This window comes from Larus michahellis, chromosome 8, assembly GCF_964199755.1.
Source record: "Larus michahellis chromosome 8, bLarMic1.1, whole genome shotgun sequence".
Taxonomy (NCBI): Eukaryota; Metazoa; Chordata; class Aves; order Charadriiformes; family Laridae; genus Larus; species Larus michahellis.
Genome location: NC_133903.1, coordinates 28778088 through 28795072, shown reverse-complemented (window position 1 = coordinate 28795072; position 16985 = coordinate 28778088). Strand labels below are relative to the sequence as shown.

The window sequence follows — 16985 nt, the reverse complement described above, 5'->3', positions numbered from 1 at the left end:
GCTCCCGACGGTGGAGCTCGGCTATTCCCGGCCGGCCGGAGCGCAGCCAGTGGTATGGGCAGCAGCTCAGAATGAATCCTTGCTCGGTGTTGCAGTAAATAAATTCATTTTGTAATGCAATACCAAGTATAAATTTCAAATTAAAAATTGAGTTTTAAATAGTATTTGATTTGACTTCAATGTGTTAAGGTTATTAATCACAGAACAGCACTGTAACATTTGTAGTTACATTCACTCCTGCCCTATTCTTTAGTGTAAGTTCTTTACCCAGCGCTGTTACAAGTGTTTAAGCAGTATTGCCAAAATACACAGACCAAGAGATGAGACAGAAATAGACCTGGACTGAACTGGAGTTCAGTCTGGAGAAAGAATTTAAAGAGCATTATGAACTGAATTTTACTCAGTTCAGATTGTTGTTAACAAGGGGAAATAAACAAAACCAGAAAGTAATCTGATGACCTTTTCAGATGTTCGGTGTGAGTTGAGAGCGTGGGCCAGCTTCAATAACTGCTTGCTGCTCCCATGCTGTACAGTGAGGAAGCTGTGGTTGGAGTCCTTATCAGCTGTTTATTCTTTACTGTAGACCGAGGGAAGCAAATTGGTCAAAGCTTGCATGCCGTATAGCGTCAACAAATGCTGCTTTTTTTTTCCTTTCCCTTGCGTCTGCTGGTGCTTTGTCTTGTTAGAAAAGAAGCCACATGAACTTCTGTGCTATTGGCAGAACTGGACTGACAAGCATAAAACCAAACCCCTCTGCACACAGAAGAGATGTGTAAGAGCTTGGGCAGCAGTTCTGTACATACTTAGTTCACCGAGATGGCTCAAGGGTTGAATGTAGGGGACCACCTAGTTGTCAGAGACTCGCATAATCTCCGTGGCTCTTGCAGTCCTTTGGCCTCCCTTAGGGACTGTCAGCCGAGTTGCCAGCTGTGGCTGTGTTTTTTGTGATTTGGGCAATCATCCATTGAGAGCTGGCTAGAGGCAGCCAAAGTCATTTCAGAAATGATGGCTGCTGGCCCTCTGGTGAGAACAGACCTCCAGGGCTGTTCAAAGAACCAAGGGAAAGGAGGAGGAAGGTGGGTCTCCTGCTGATGCCAGGATTCTGTATGTTTGCTTGTCCCCAGAAAGGAAAAAAAACTTGCTTTGTGTCAGTCCTTTTACATTTGGGACATTTAATATCCACTGGCATTACTTTAAATTTTAACCACATGGAGTCAAGTTTTCTGGTATCTTTGCCTCTTATTTGTACACCAGCAATAGCCAAAATCTTCTGGCCTACCAGTGGAACTGGAGGGGATGTTGAAGTGGATTATTTCCTTGGATCAATAATCAACCTGTAGAGCTATTTAATTCAATCTTTCTTTTTCTTATTTCCAGCCTGAGTGGGATGCAGTACCACTCGTGCAAGGGGCTCGAGAAGCTCTCAGACTGTTTTGTGAATCACCCATTTAAGACAGAATTTCTAGCAAACCCAGATTTATTTTAATGGTCTCTGGATAGAAGAGGTTACTCTGCATGTCCTGTGGTTTATGACGGTAGTTCTTAGAAGGTAGAGTTAACAGTGTGCTAGTTGTTGCTGTGCTGGGCAAATCAGCACCTGATTTTTATTTGGTTAATAACTTTTAGACAACCGCACTTGAGGCCCATAAGCTAAACTTAGTGCTCGTTGCAGTAGACAAAAGATGATAATACCAGATTTTATCCACTGTAGGTCTCCAAGCTAGCTTTTCTTTTCCAAGAAATGTAAACATACATAATGCATTTTTTCTTAACCATTGTTATTTTCCTTTTTAAAAAAAGAGACACAGTCTCATAAATGTTATAACAATGGGAAAGAACAATACAAACATGGCACTTACTAAGGCACATTTTCAGTAAAAATTCTCTTAAATCTTTGGTCTCTGAGTTTCATCCAGGCTTTGACCGCTGCCCTGAGGTGTCTGGTGAAGAACTGGATGCCCAAGGGTGATGACCATCGCCACCCATGAGGATGGAGCTTCCGTAATGCTCCACTAATGCTCGGTTAGGCTGCTTAACACTGCTTTGCGGTTTGCATGGACTATCTGGTTTTCATTTGAATAGCCAACTAAAGAAAAACTCTGGGCAGTCTGGCTTCTTCCAGTCGGTTGTCGTCTTAAGCTGAAGTTTGCATATTAAAGTTAATAGTCATAAGTCATGAGGCTGAAAAACTATTTAAAAAAAAAAGAAAGTGACTGCATGACTGCATTAAGGAAACATGTGAGCTTGCTGGGTTTGTTTGCCTTTTTTCTGTCTGATTAAGAATCTGGTAAAAGTTGCTCACTGCAGTTCTTGGGCTCTTTAAAAATTTGATTGTACCCAGGTTAGAGTCTGAAAGCTAAAAGCAACCGAGTCATGAGGGAATATCATTTAGGAAGAAACTTTAAATAGCTTATTACATGTTCTAGTGCTAAGCATCTTGGCTTGCTCCAGTGCTCCCTGAGTCCCTTGGGAGGGTCTTTCCAGTGGGGGATTGCATCCATTAGCCTCGGGGGACTTTTCATTGTAGGCAGCATCTCCAGTGCTGCATGTTCTGGAAAAATTCAGCAAGGTGTTTAACCACACAGCCCCATCATCTTTAATATGAATTGAGGGTGTCCTTCACGTGAGAGCATGAAGCAGAAGGCTTTAAGTTTGGGGTTTTTTTTCTAGGTGGTGGTTAGTAATACTCACCTAGCTCGTATTTTCAGTCATCTGCTTGGGTTTAGTAGTCTGCTGTAGAAATTTGCCATCAGTTGAAAGTGGAACAGCATTTTAGATGCATTAATGGTTAAAACATAATGGTAAAAAATCTTTTGTTTCTATGTACTTATGTTAGTCAGCTGTTTGAGAAGTAAAAATTTTCACTATAATTTTAGATGGCAATTAGAAGTATTTTTCTTTTATTTAGCTGCCACTGTGACATCGTACTCTGGTGTTGAAAAGGCCAAGAGAGTGCTGTGAAACATTTCTGATGGCTTCTCCTGAGTGATCTGGAGTGGGGCGAAGTCCTGATGTGTAGGACCCGATTTCCTGTTCGGAAATTAAAGGTTTCTGCTTATGTGCCCTTAGGACAGACAGCTGGCTGGAGGCTGCTTAAGAGTAGCTATCATTACTCTTACTTTCTTAGTCCTTGGCGGGTAGCTACTCCTGAAGGTCTTCAGAAGAGTTGCAAGCAAATCTCTACAATGAGTTGGATACAGAGAAGGAAGTTTGAGGAGAGAGCATTAAATCAGATAAAGCTCAATGCTCAGTGCTGTTAGTAAACCGCTCTTAGGGAATAATTGTACACCAGTTTCTTTTGGCAGCAGCCCTGACTTAGGCATTTTAGCTGTCCCAGCTGATCATTCACAACCCTTTATCATCTCTTCACCTGTGGTGGAAGTACTTGAGAGTATGTACAGGAAACAAGACTGGAAGACAGATCATATACAAAAAAACATCTATATATATATAAACAAAATACAGGCAAGGAGGGGTGTGTATGTATATATGAAACCCATATTAGACTTCTGATCTCAAAAATTGTCAAAATTGCCATAGCTAGGAAGCAGCACTTGGATGGAAAGGCAAAATGGGAATTGCTTAAACTGGCACTACTCATGAAGTGAATGTATGTAACCACGCCAGTGTGTGATTTTTATTTTTTCCCCACCATCAGACATACATCTTGACATACGTTAGAAATTTATGCTAGGGTGCCTCCACTGGGTTACCTGACTCCCATTCACATCATCGAAAACCTTCCCTCCTTCCTCCCCTGCCAGCCCTTTGCCATACATGTATTTTCAATGATGCCAGTAAATGAGAATCTCACAAAATTGTGTGACAGTAATACACTTATTTGACAGCCTGAAGAGACAAATAACTCATTTGCATAGTTTGACCTGTAAATTCTTATTCATACTGTTTCACTTCAGTCATGATGCTTAATGGACAGTGAATGGTGAAAACAGGGAAATATGGCTTCCTGATGAAGCTGTAATGAGCTTTTGTATACTGCAGCTCTGAAAAGGATTTTTCATGGGGCTATCAAAGTTTTCATACTACACATTTCACTTTTCAAGGTATGCATTTAAAATGCATGTTTTAATGAGTACAGATCCTTTTTTTTCAGATGCCTAGTGCTAAACTTGACAGTCCACTTCAGAAATAAAAAAAGAATGTAGGCGATAATTGCCACTCAGTTATTCTTTGTGTTATAAGGTGGGGGAAACTATGTATTTCTTGAGCCGTATACTACGTAATGAAGAAATAACTGAATATACTTTGATCTCTTTAGTTCTAGGCCAGAAGGCTAGGCTGTCACTCCATTGCAAAGATGCGGCACTGGTAGAAATCTGCACAACTCTGACATTATGCCATTAATCTAGTAGAATTGGAACAGCACATCATTGTGTGTAACGAAACAGGAATGTAGTAAAAGGCTGTTGTAATTGCATTTGTTATTAAAATGTCAGGGTTTTGTTGCTGTTATGTGGGTTTTGTGTTTGGTTTCTTTTTTCTTTTTTTTTCTATTTTAATTTTTAGTGTACTAGTTCTGAAGTTTATTTGTCCTTTGGAAGTATCCAAAGGTGTGTTTTTTGGGGTGTGTGTGGTTTGTCTTTCCTTTTTTTTTTTTTTTTTTTTTTTTTTTAATCCTGGATGTAGTTTTGCATCAGGGAAATGTCCTTGGTCTGAATTAGAAGAAGGAAATCTGTGGGTGAGAGCGCTCCACAGGACTTAGTCTCTCTGCTGAAATTCTTTCAGCTACCAAGTATCAATTTAGAGCTTTTTTTTTCTTCCCCTTCCAGAACAAAGGAATTCAGTGTTGTGAGTTGATGAAAGCTAGGCAAATGGCTTCCATATTCCTTTGCTAGATCTCCTAAAACATCCAGTTGTCCAAACCAGATATTTGGTGCAGATGTCTTACGTGGTCAGGGTTAAGAGAGTGCCAAATTTGCAATCACCTCAGCAGTAATTAGGTGTGATTGTGTGTCATTGGGCAATTTGTGGTTTTCCCAATGTGCTTGCTGTTCAGCTTGTATATAAACATGCAGCCATTTGAAATGTGGCAGAAAGTTGTGGAAAAACATCAGAGCCTTTCAGAATGGCCAGCTTCTCAGGTTACTAGGGACTTCTGTGCTTATTTATGAAAGATGGTTTTTATTGGTTTTGCCCCAGAAAGGAAGCATCAAGACTCTTAATCTCTGTCAAATGGACTGGTACTGAGTTTTATGTTGTCGTATTTATTTAATTGCTTAGGTACAAGCTCAAGCACTGTAGTGGTTGCGTTGAGTTTTGTGATGTCAGTTTAGGAAGTCCAGGCTTTGTGCAGTAACGTGCAGCCATTCCTTTAAAATACGTTTCCTTTCCTACGTTATCAGTTTTATGTGTATGCGCAATATTAAGTCTCGGATCCCCGTGTCAGTTTGAAAGAACTTTTGAGACAAGAGACAAGAGAATTTAGTTCCTGCCTAAGTCAGTCACACTGTCTTGCTTTGTCTGTATCAGGTTTTTTCACCTTTTCCACAATCACCTCTAAAGGACCAAGGAATGAGCAATGGGGAGACCTCCACAACAAACTAGTCCCAAATATTCCAGTGTTGGTGCCTAAGAATGGATTCCTCCTTCAGCATCAGAATGGATATATTCTGTTGGAATATTTCATGTGTCAATCTTTGCTAAAGAACTAATGAAGTTTAAAAAAAAAAAGAGCAAGAAATGTTTTTTCTTCAGCTTTACTTGGCATGTTTGCAGGATCTAGTTTCTAAGTAAATATTCGGTATTTACAATGATACATTTGTAACTATGTTTGACTTGAGGAATGTCTGACTTGTGTGCTTGACTTCTGCATGCTGTTATTAATACTTCAGGCAATTTTGGATGTGGATAAACGTGTAATTATACCTGTGAGTTGACTGGCTATATGTGTACCATTAAAGATGCACGGAAAAACAAAGTTGTGCCTTCACAGCTTTTCTCAGGCACCAAAAACTATTTTGAGTCCTGACACATTGGTCTTTTTCTTTTTACAATGTTTTCTGTTTTCTGTTAACTTGACTCAATATCTTTTGATGTCTCGCCTTAGTTCAATGCCACAAAGCTTTTCAGTGTTGTTTAGATGATAGCTCTTACACAAGGTGACCTTGTACAGTGTGCTACTGTAAAACTGTTAAACCTTTACGTTCCTTCAGAAACTCTGCCTGAACTCGTGCTTCACAGTCGGTATCGTCAAAGTGCTAAGAACAGTTTTCCATCGTGATCTATATAATTCTTTAACAGTGCTGGAGTTTAGCATTGCACAGGCATTGGTGTCTCAGACCTGCCTCTGCATTCGTTCTACAGAGCCATGTCCAGATTGATGACTGCAATTTGGTTTAGACTTTACAGTTTTTGAGGTTCTTACCATATTGGTAATTTAAAATTGTATAAGAACTTCCTGTGGTGCTTTGTAAGAGAACTTAACCATTCTTTCCCGAAGTTCTTTTTGGGAATAGTTCCTAACTGGCAAGTAAACTTAAAGCACTTGTGGTAATGTCTTCTCACTTCTGTCTGTTCTGAATTCTTTGAAGGCCTGTCTTTACCTACACTGATGAAACAGTCTTGCTTGGGTTGCACTTCGAGGTAGTGGAATGAGGATAAAAGAAAATAAACTTGGTGAAGGCTATTTCAGCTTTTTTGGCAAGCAGGTCACATAAGCTGGTGGCATGACAGCATGTGAAAGACAACAGATGCTGGGGTTTTAGTACGAGATGGTGAGAATCAGTGACATCACCATTTAGACCTAGAATGACGGGCTTGTAAAGCTACTTGTGAAGAGTACTGAATAACCTTCATACAACTGAGAGAAGATCAGATCATGTGGATGGGGGAAGTGATGCCAGCCCAGAGCTGGGTGGTTATTGCCATTCCAGATGCCTTCCGTATCAGTAATCGATCAGTTTCCTGTTGGCAAACTGATGGTAGCTGTAAGTTTCCATGAAGTACTAGCATCATTGCTTACAACTGGAAATATTTTGGATGTCCCTCAGATACGGGCTGACGTAGAGCAACATGGCTGCTGTCGTACGCTGGGAGTGTCGGTGTCATTCATGTTGCCGCTGTTTGTCCCTTAGAGGAGATCATTATTGCTGAAGATGTGAATGATCCTGCTCACTCCTTTCTGGGGCCTCGCGGGTCCTCGGGGCAAGTTGCTGAGCTCTGGCCTCAGCCGCAGAACTGGCTGGGGGGGACCTGCCCTCTGTACGGCGCCTGTGAAGTGCTCCGTTCTGTCCTGACAACAGATAACTCTCTACTTGGTGCTGACTGGCCCAATACTCCCTTTCTAGCCTCTAATCGAGGTGGCATCGCAAAGACATGCTCTTTACCGAGCTCACGGCAGAGGGTGGCCTGAGCCTTGGCCTGGTGCTGTGGCCTGCTGGCAAGGGCCAGGGCTTGGCAGCCGCGCGCCGCTGGAGCCAGCCCTTACGGCCTGCGGAGAAACACGGCAGGATCCTCATCCAATCCAAACTGGATGGGCTTTTTTAAGCTTAGCTGAAGTATGTTCCTTTTCAGATCTTTATTTTATAGGGAAAGAAAGCCTTTCCAAAGGATTTACTGCTCGAGAATTGAAAAATGTAATCCCTCAGCTGACAGGGAATAATGGAGCTAGTGGTTTTACTATATGTGTAAACCCCATTCTATTATATGCTTTAGAACAATGGTTGGCAGGGGATAGATTTGAAGCAAAACAATTTGGAGATAGCTTTATTACAGGCGTTTGCTTTAAAGAATACCCAGAGGAGGATGGTACCAGGTGGAGTGGTAGTAGTGGGAGCATGGCAGGTTGAAGTACGTGGAGGAACGGTGAGTCCTTATAATGGCTCTTTTGATGATAGTGTAGCATCTTAGTAAATAACATTCACAGATAAATGGCTCAAATCAAAGCCTTACAGAAAAAAAACACAACAGTTTAATAGTCTAGGAAAGGGTTTGTGTGATCTCTTGGGTGACTTTCAAACAAACCAAAACCTATGCTTAGCAAAAGGCACTCATAAATAGAGCCCCCCCAACCAAACGTGTGTGTGATTTTAGTAGACTTTAGTGATGGCTGTTGTTGAAACTCCAGTGAAATAAATCTTTGGACTGTCTAGATTATGTGGAAGATAAGTACATATTAACTTTTATAGAGCTTGGAAACCACTGTATGGTCTGCTGAGGCAGCACTTCCATGTAAGCTACAGCTGTATGAAATTGGCACCACTGCAGTTTCATGCTTTTTCTTTCACCCTGACTGCATAATTGTACCCCATTTTGTATGCTGGTATGCGGCTGATCTCTTTATGAGTGGTTTGGGACACTAAACCAGCAGAAATCTATTTACTTTTTTTCCTTTTTTTATCAGTCTATTTACTTATTTATTTGGCTTAGCACCCTGAACCAGGTTGGTGAGCTAGATGAACGCCATTACTGGCACCAGGACAGGGCAGGAATGCCTGCCCAGGACAGGAAAAGAATAAAGTGCCTGAGTGCCAAGACAGATTAAGGTAAACTGTCAGGAAATCACAGCCATAGGAAAACAGCTGGTTAGAATCACATTTGATACCAATTAGGAAGGCAATTCTTGAAGGGGCAGAGAGGGAGGCTTGTGGTACAGCTAGTGTGATTGGGAAATACTCAAATATGCGCTGCCGTTACTCACACACCCCAGATGACTTCAATTTCATGCCCTGTCGTTTCTCAATATACAAAGACATAGCAAACACTGCAAATAAAGTTGTTTCTGCTTCAGTTCTTTTTGGCAACTGCTGCTAGATACGCTGAGATTGGGCACTGGGCTTCTCCAGATAGAGGATACATACTCTTTCAGGCGAGATGTGGCACCTTTTTCATTTTGTTATTTTATTTTTTTTCTAAGATCAGTCAGTGGAGCCAGTGTGTGTCATCTGTTCAGAGCGGCCTCTCCTTCATGTTTACCTATACAACTATTTCTGGAAAAACACACAATTTTTTGGTGCAGCCACATTTGTTTTGGGGATTTTTGTTTCCTTCTGATTACTAAGAGCAATTAAATGATTGGTGAAAAGTAAATGTGAAAGAAACATAACACAGAATGCTTTAGGCACCTATAAATGTTTAAGAAACCTAGAAGCTGGTAATAGTGGAATGATTACTAGATTTGGAATCATAGATTTCAGTGCTGGGTGTATCATTCCTTTCTATTAGACGTTATTAGTTTGTTTTTTACTACCAGATTTTTATTAATCTGAAGTGGTTAGCTCTTCAGTTGAAGTTGTCTTTTGATAACTCTGTGTTTTCCTCATACTTTCCATTTTTTTTTTTTCATTCTAGAGATTGGTCCAGTGACAATAACCACAGATCCCAAGAAATTTCAATTTGAACTCAGGGAGCTTTATGTTCAGGTGAGTAACTTGTTCATTCTCTATGTGGTTCTAGCAAAGGCCCTATTTCCTCCCTCTAGTCTTTCCTCTCTTGTTGATGTTTCTGCTATAATGCTTCATCAGGATGGTAGGCCATCTAGCTCTCTCATTTTACCTGTGCAAACCGTCATTTTCCTGTTCTCTGGTCATCTTAATTTGTGATTACGATTAATTATTTTGTCTTAGTTTGCATCATTGTATGGGGACTCAGTTCAACAACACAAGAAAGAATAGTTAGATAATGCTAACATTTATTTTGCATTTTAATTAGTCCTGCCACTTGTTCACAGACACTTTTGTGAACTGTTTTACTGTGTTCTGGAACTTATTTCCCATGAAAACCCTTCATTAGCTTTAATTAATAAATTTAGGTACAGAAGGACTGTAAGACCCATCAAGTATTACATAGATACTGTCTTCACTGCCATGCATTACTTAGCACCGACTGATTCAAAGGCATCAGGTTGACTTGGGTACTTTTGTCTTCTGCAAACCCTGTTGAATTGCTTCTGTAGCTGTACTTAGGAGACAAGTGGCAGTTTTTGAACTAGCACACCAGTATTTCGCTCTTGGTGGACATTCCCTGTGCGAGAATGAAGCACAAATGACATCTGGATCGGGTGATGGAAAGACAGGGAGGTACTGGAATGGATTTACCCTTGCTGAAAGAAAATACGATCCTTTTGTCTTGTCTTTTAATCAAGCAAAATGCTTCTGACCTGTGGAGAACCTTGCTGGAGTCGGTAGTGCCAGACTCTCCCTTAGAAACTGGCACATGGTGTAATCCCTGCAATAAAACATTGTTTGAAAGTCAATAGTGCTAGTTTGGGAAGAATTAAGTAGTTTAAAAGTTGGCAGAAAGATTGAACTTCAGAGAAAACAATAGTAAATTTGCAAGGACACAGAAAATGCCAGCCATTATGCTTTTCTCCTTCATAGGGAACTTCAAACTTTAAAAATCCTTGCAGTCTTCATTTTTTGTTTTCTAAATAGCTATACTGGAAAATAATTGCAGATATTTCTAAAATCATAACTAAAATTATAACTTAAATCGTAACTTCATCTATGATTTCGATGAAGCTTTTGGGAATTTAAAACTCTTCCTTTACAAGCAAGTTTTTTAAAAGTTTCTGTGTAATGAATTTAAGATTTCTTTCTTTAATCCTGATTGATTGCATATTTTGGAATCACTTTCAAGATGTGCTCATTCAGCTAAACTAAGACTTTCACTGACTTGCATTCACTCATTGTATTGGTGAAGAGTCAAAGTATAAATTAAAATAGTGATTAGAACAGAACTGAGAACTGACAGAACATCTTGGAGTAGTTCACCCAGAAAATGTGAACACTTCCTATGTGTTCGTTGTTAGTATTTTTCTTGCAAAGACAGTTAAAAGATGCAAGAATGAATATTGTGGAGACAGGGGAAATTTTAAGGTAGGTTCATTTTGAAAAAAGGTGTGAATATTCTCATTAATGAACAAAGCTAAAATTAAGGTAAAGATAGATTATTTTAAGGAGTATTGCATATAAAACGTATTAGATCAAAATATGCACTCCAGGAATACTGTAAAGCTTACCCTCCCTGGACATCAGGATAAACTCAGCTCTTGTTTTCCAAAAAAATTACTCTGGTCACAGAAAGATTGGAGGGTCTGTGCATGACACTAGAAATAGGCTTTTGGCTAGCATTTGACATCAGGTAAAAATAAGTCTGTATACATTTCACTAGCCCAGTTCCTTTTACATTCAAATTGATAAAGGAAGTATATCTTTGACACCTCATAAGTTGATCCTATTTTGCCTGTGTTTTATCTGTAATTAACTGTGAATGATTTGTATGGACAGCATGACAGTAACTTGCACTTGGGCAGCAGTGGCTTCTTAGTGGCGCTTTTTTAAAAAAGTGTTAACCAGCTTTTTTTGGTGTGTTTTTGTATTAATTACAGTTTTCACAATGCATACTTATTTAGATAAGCAATATAATTAAATCTTGCACATGGTTTGAGTGTTACATGATCCTGTGATACAGATGAAAAGGTCTTATTTGAGTATTTCTCAATGTAAAAATGACAACTTAAGGAAAATAGCCTTCTGCAAGAACTGTTGATAACATTTTTTTAAATAAGATACTAAATTTATCCATTTGTGAGTGGATACAACGCCATTTAAGTAAATAGTTATACAGATATTAAACTTAGACATAAGAAATGTGAATAGTAAAGATGAGCTGAGATAACAACCTAAGTTTCTGTGTTCCTGTCCGAACTGAATGGAAAATGAGACTTGATGAGCTTTACTCACCTCTGTTTTTCCAGAAAACTTCACAAGGTAATTGTAACCATATTTAATTGCACTTTGGAGAGAAAGGCAGGAAACACTGAAAGGAAAATTTTCTCCTTTTTCGTTTCTTATTGCTACGTAACTGCCTTTTGAGAATACCCCTCTTCTACGGTATGAGAATAAAAAAGTTCACGCTTGTTCTCAAATATCCGTTTAGCTCAGCAGTGCTTTTCCTATCGTACATAGGAAATAGATGCTGCCATATGGAATATTACATGAGCAATAATCTAGTAGACTTGAAGTGGGAATAGAGACTTTCTTGTTCCAAGCAGGTGTCTACAGAAATTAGCTATTATCTTGACTTTGCCTACAAATTGAACCTTTAAGTGTAACAGTTTTGCTGAGGATGACATTCACTTTGCAGGAAAGAAATAGCTTGGATATACTGATCTGTTCCATAGCTTTTTGGAGGCTTGTATGTAAGTATGTGTGAAGGCATGTTGATCGTAGGAAAAAAAAGAAATACTTAATCTTGAAAGTGCAGAGACATTTTGCTGTTCACAGGGGCAGGTTTTACAGTTAGTCTTCAGCTCTTTGGAAATTTCAATATGTGTTCAGTATGTCAAGTTCATTTTTATATAAGTTGAATTGAACTTGTATTTAAACAGCATTTTATAACCATACAATGCTTAAAGTAAAAAAAAAAAAAAAAGTGAGTAAATTATCAGAAGCTGAGAAAGTGTCTGTCTGGAATGTCCCAAAAGAAAGTAACTTATTTGGTATGTTCTTTTTTCTTAGAAAAATGCTTTGTTTTTCTTCTAATTGTGAACAGGGTGGTGGAGACTGTCCAGAGATGAGCATCGGGGCAATAAAGATTGCTCTAGAAATTTCTCTTCCTGGTTCATTCATCTATGTGTTTACTGATGCACGATCCAAAGATTATAGACTTACCCATGAAGTACTTCAACTCATTCAACAGAAACAATCACAGGTACAGAGGGGATTTACATTCTGAGCTCATTTATGTATTTTGTGCCCTGTTTTCTCAATACTGAAGGGTAAAATTCTTCTATGTGAGACCTTAGTGAAATCTTTTTTTAGAAGAGACTACAATACAGCCAGTCTAGGGAACTTCAGGTTTTTTTTAAATAGAGAGTTAACTGATAGGGTTAAGAAAAAACTTAAAGGAATATTCCTTTTAATATTGTAAATTAAATAGTGCAACTGAACCTTCTACCAGTGTATGTGTTTGTCCTGGTTCCGGTGGGGATAGGGTTAACTTTTCCTGGTATTCCATGCCATGTGAGCCACGCCCACCCTGAGCTGCCGGGGGAGGGGGCAGGAAGTTGCTGCTTAAAAGCGGGCTGGGGCGTCCCGGGTCCGGCCGGTCGGCGAGCGGCGGGGAGCGGCGGTTCCGTAATCGCGTTTGTATATTCCCCTGTCCGTGTTGTTGTTGTTGTTTGCCTGTTCCCTTTACTGTCCTGTTAAACTGCCTTTGTCCCAACCCAAAAGTCTTGCCTTTTCTTACGATCCTTCCTGTGTTAGGAAGGCACGTGCGAGCGGCACGTGGTTCTTTGTTGCCATCTGAGGCTAAACCACGACAGTGTTCTTGTTCAGCTTACCACTTAGGTGGATGTTTTTATATTGTTCTGAAATAAGTGTTCTGAATAAGTATTCTGTGAAGTCAAGTGCTGATAGATGAGTATCACTTCTAAAGTGATTCTTGTCTGTTCGTTTTCTTCTTCATTGCTTTTTCCATCAGTAGTGAGGGCAATATGGCTGTCCTTCGTGCAAAATAACATGTCAAGTGATATAATTCTTTCGTTGTCGTGCCTTAATGCCTTCTCTGCAGTCTTTTCCTAAAGTTTGCACCATGTGCCAAATGATTTTTTAATTTTTTTTTAAATACAGGTAGTATTTGTGCTGACTGGAGACTGTGATGACAGGGATCATATTGGTTACAAGGTCTATGAAGAAATTGCCTCAACGAGTTCTGGTCAAGTTTTTCACTTGGACAAAAAACAAGTTAATGAGGTAACTTTGCTTGAATTCTGCAGTATAGAGAGAAAACAAGGGAGGAGCTTATACTCTAAATCTTTTAAATGACCTGATTGTGGGTTAAGGAGAATAAGGGGAATTTCTAAATGTTCTACTGTTGGTATGTGGACTCTCTTCCACCTTTCCCTTGCTTCTTTTTCCATCTGCTATATCAGGATGCAATTGTGCCACTTTTATTTATGTTAGGGAAGTGTGAACCACCGTATCTAGACAGAACCTGACCAACTTCCCTCTGCCTGTGCCAGAAGGCTTTGAGGAGGAGAGGCTTTGAAATAAGGAGCAGTTCTGTGCTCTGAGGAGCCCAGTGGCTTTACTACTCTGAGAAAGTGCGGTATCAACTTTAAATGAGCATTTTGTTAGCAATCAAAGGGTTTCTAATAAGGCCGGATAAAAATGTTCCTCACATCATGGGCAGGTAAGTGTGAGCTAGCAGTTGTCATTTTTCACAAAGTAACTGCAGTAACTTCTTAATTGAGGTTATTGTTTCAATACTTGTGACAGCTCTTCTGGCTTACCCATAAGTGTGATTGCTCACCAACATCCTTGAATGACTATTTTCTTTGCAAACTCCAGTGGGTCTTAGGCAGAAATGAAATTTCAGTAGTGCATGAGAAAATAATTCGGAGAGAGATGAAATCACAAGTCAGTTATCTGGGCAGCTGGAATTGTTTATAAGTGTTGTAAACATTATCCTTTGACTTTGTGGTATAGGCAATAACTAGATGAAGTTTTTTAATAAAAATTTGCTTTGGTTTGTTTCTTTTTCTTTCTTTCCTAGAATTTGAGCAATGAAAAATGTTGGAGATACGTGGCAGCTTTCTACTGTTATTGCCTAGAAAAATTGCAGTTCTTATTGGGGATGTTGTAAGGTACTGGCAGTGATCAGTGGAGGTGATCAAAAGGAGGAGATTCCCAGAGGATTTATCGTCCCAAAGTCAGATAGGTTAAATATCAGAGGGAAAGAAATTAGCTGTTGGGACTGTGCAGTTCCTGACCTGCATTTTGTGGTAATGCGTGTCTGAAGGGTAAAACGTCTCTCGGTGAGACCCCATGAAATCCCGTTCTGCAGAAGGGATCATGATACTGCCAGTGGGAAATGCTCTTTGTGGGGACTGATGTTTTCAGATAAAGTTTTTGTTTGATTGTTTTGCTTTTGTTTTCTTCTGGTTTTGGGAGGTAGAAGTGAGCAAGAAGAGCAACTTGTAGGTACTGGGCGACGCTGTGCTCATTAGTGGAGCTGGCATGCACTGTTCTGTTGGCTGGCTGCCTCTGCTGCTGAACTTCTTGGCACTTTCCCATTTCTAAGAATACCAGCTTCTGCTTGAATGGTTACTCCGTCTTTGAATTTTGAGTTAAGTTTTAAGCAGGGGGTTTCAGTAGCTGCTTTCACCTCCTTCCTGCTTCATTGTAGCATTTCCTTTGAGCAAGTAATGGACTTCTCATCTGCAAACTAGACAGCCCATGGCCCGCATGAGAGCCAGAGTTTGATACCAACAAGTGATAGGTGCCTACAACAAGTAGGTGCTATTCTTGCAGGATTTTTTTGGGGGGAGGGAAGGGAGTACACTGCTTTATTGTAATAGCATCTCCTTTCAGTGACTATAAGAGATCGCCTAGGTAAAAAAAAACCAAACAACCTCTACATCATTTTCAGAACTCTACCACAATAACTGCTGAACAATTTGCATCAAAACCAAACCCAAAAGACTCTGAAATAATTTTAGTGATCATTGACTTTATGTAAAGTTATGTCTGGGCTAAGGGACTGTGAAAATGAGTTTGCCAAAAGGCTCTCATCCCAAATAAAACCTTCACTGCAGATTGCAGTTCTGGATCAGAAATCCTGTTTTCAAGGAGCGTATCCACCGATGGGTGGCTGCAAATGAACGGGAGGTGTAGTAGTTCATGGTATATCCTTCAGGCAAGATTCAATGGAAATAAAACCTGCCCTCCTTTTTATCTGAGCAGTCAATGATGGGTAAAGAATGAAGTTTCTAAATGCCAAAACATATTCACTGTTTTGGGCCTAGAGACCAATTGTAAATGAGGAAAGAGCTACAAAGTCACTGACTGTGAATACTCTGCCAAACCAATGTCTTGTTTTGTTCAAACATTTTTGATTGTTCTACCCCCAAAAAACCCAAACAAATCTATTTTTAGTGTATAAAGTTTCAAACCATTACTCTCATCCTTGCCCTTTGTGCATTAAGCAGAGGATGAAGCAATATTATAAGCTAGCTACAAGGAAACAGAACAAAACAATACTTGATACTTATCCAATGCTTGTGTTATCGAGAAGACCAAGAAAACTTACTGCCTTTTTCACTTCTGAAAAAGATGTTATGATCTCAAATACTACAATTAACTTAGTCAAAATTATTGTCAGTTGACAAAGTTATGTTGGGTTCGGTCCAGCAAAGCGTGAAATATGTAAGTATCTCCACTTATTTGCTGAATGAAGCTTTCTAACAGTAGGAGAGGAAGTTCATATTTTGATAAATTTGCCATGGTTTCTGTGCATTAGATTAATAAGAATATTCTTAAAGTCTAAAGCACAAGTTTTGTTTTTATTATCTAAAATTCTTATAGATTTTTCCTTTATTTGGGGTATCAGGTGTACCATCATCTCCAGACGTAACTTTGTACTCCAAAACCATAACAGGTTTCTAATAGTAAAAGGTCAAACATACTTTTGTCATATGTGGTAAAATTTGGTGAATTACCTGATTCCAGGTCTGTAAGGGGGGAGATGTATTCCGTGATCAGACTCCTTCAAAGGGAAAGATGTACAATTCAAGTTCTAGTTTTGAAGTTCTATTAACAACTTGTGAATACTACCATACTTAACTACAAATTAAGTGGTCTTCAGTTTGGAATTTTTCAAACTGATCTCTAGTTTTGAGGTTTTTATCCTACCGAATCAGTTCTAAAATGAATGTCCTTCCATCTGAAAGACAGTAGCATTTTCATTTTGTCTTCAGTGTCTTGGAAAGGTTATCATGGTTGTTTTATCGAAGTATTTAAGTCCTGATCTTGAAAGGTGTTTCTTTAGGGTGAGATTTCCTTGGCTGCAGTGAGGTTCCGTGGCTGCTTTTGTAGGCTTAGGGCTTAATTTGAAATAATTGCTCACAATTAAAATGCGCTGAGAATACTCATCAAACATGGGTTAAATTCTCCTGTTAAGAACAGTTTCTGTGATTTCATAACCATATCCAATTTTATTCGTGTCTTTCCAGAAGGCACTAA

At 39.4% G+C, this 16985-nt stretch overlaps 1 protein-coding gene across 2 annotated transcripts in view; it reads left to right on the top strand.

Annotated features, from left to right (window-relative positions):
* Positions 1-16985, top strand: part of HMCN1 (hemicentin 1) — a 188609-nt gene that overhangs the window by 22700 nt on the left and 148924 nt on the right. For both annotated transcript variants that reach the window (XM_074596824.1, XM_074596825.1), the window contains exons 2-4: positions 9310-9380; positions 12514-12672; positions 13593-13715. In XM_074596824.1, coding sequence (XP_074452925.1) covers positions 9310-9380; positions 12514-12672; positions 13593-13715 — 353 coding nt within the window. The remainder of the gene's footprint in view (positions 1-9309; positions 9381-12513; positions 12673-13592; positions 13716-16985) is intronic.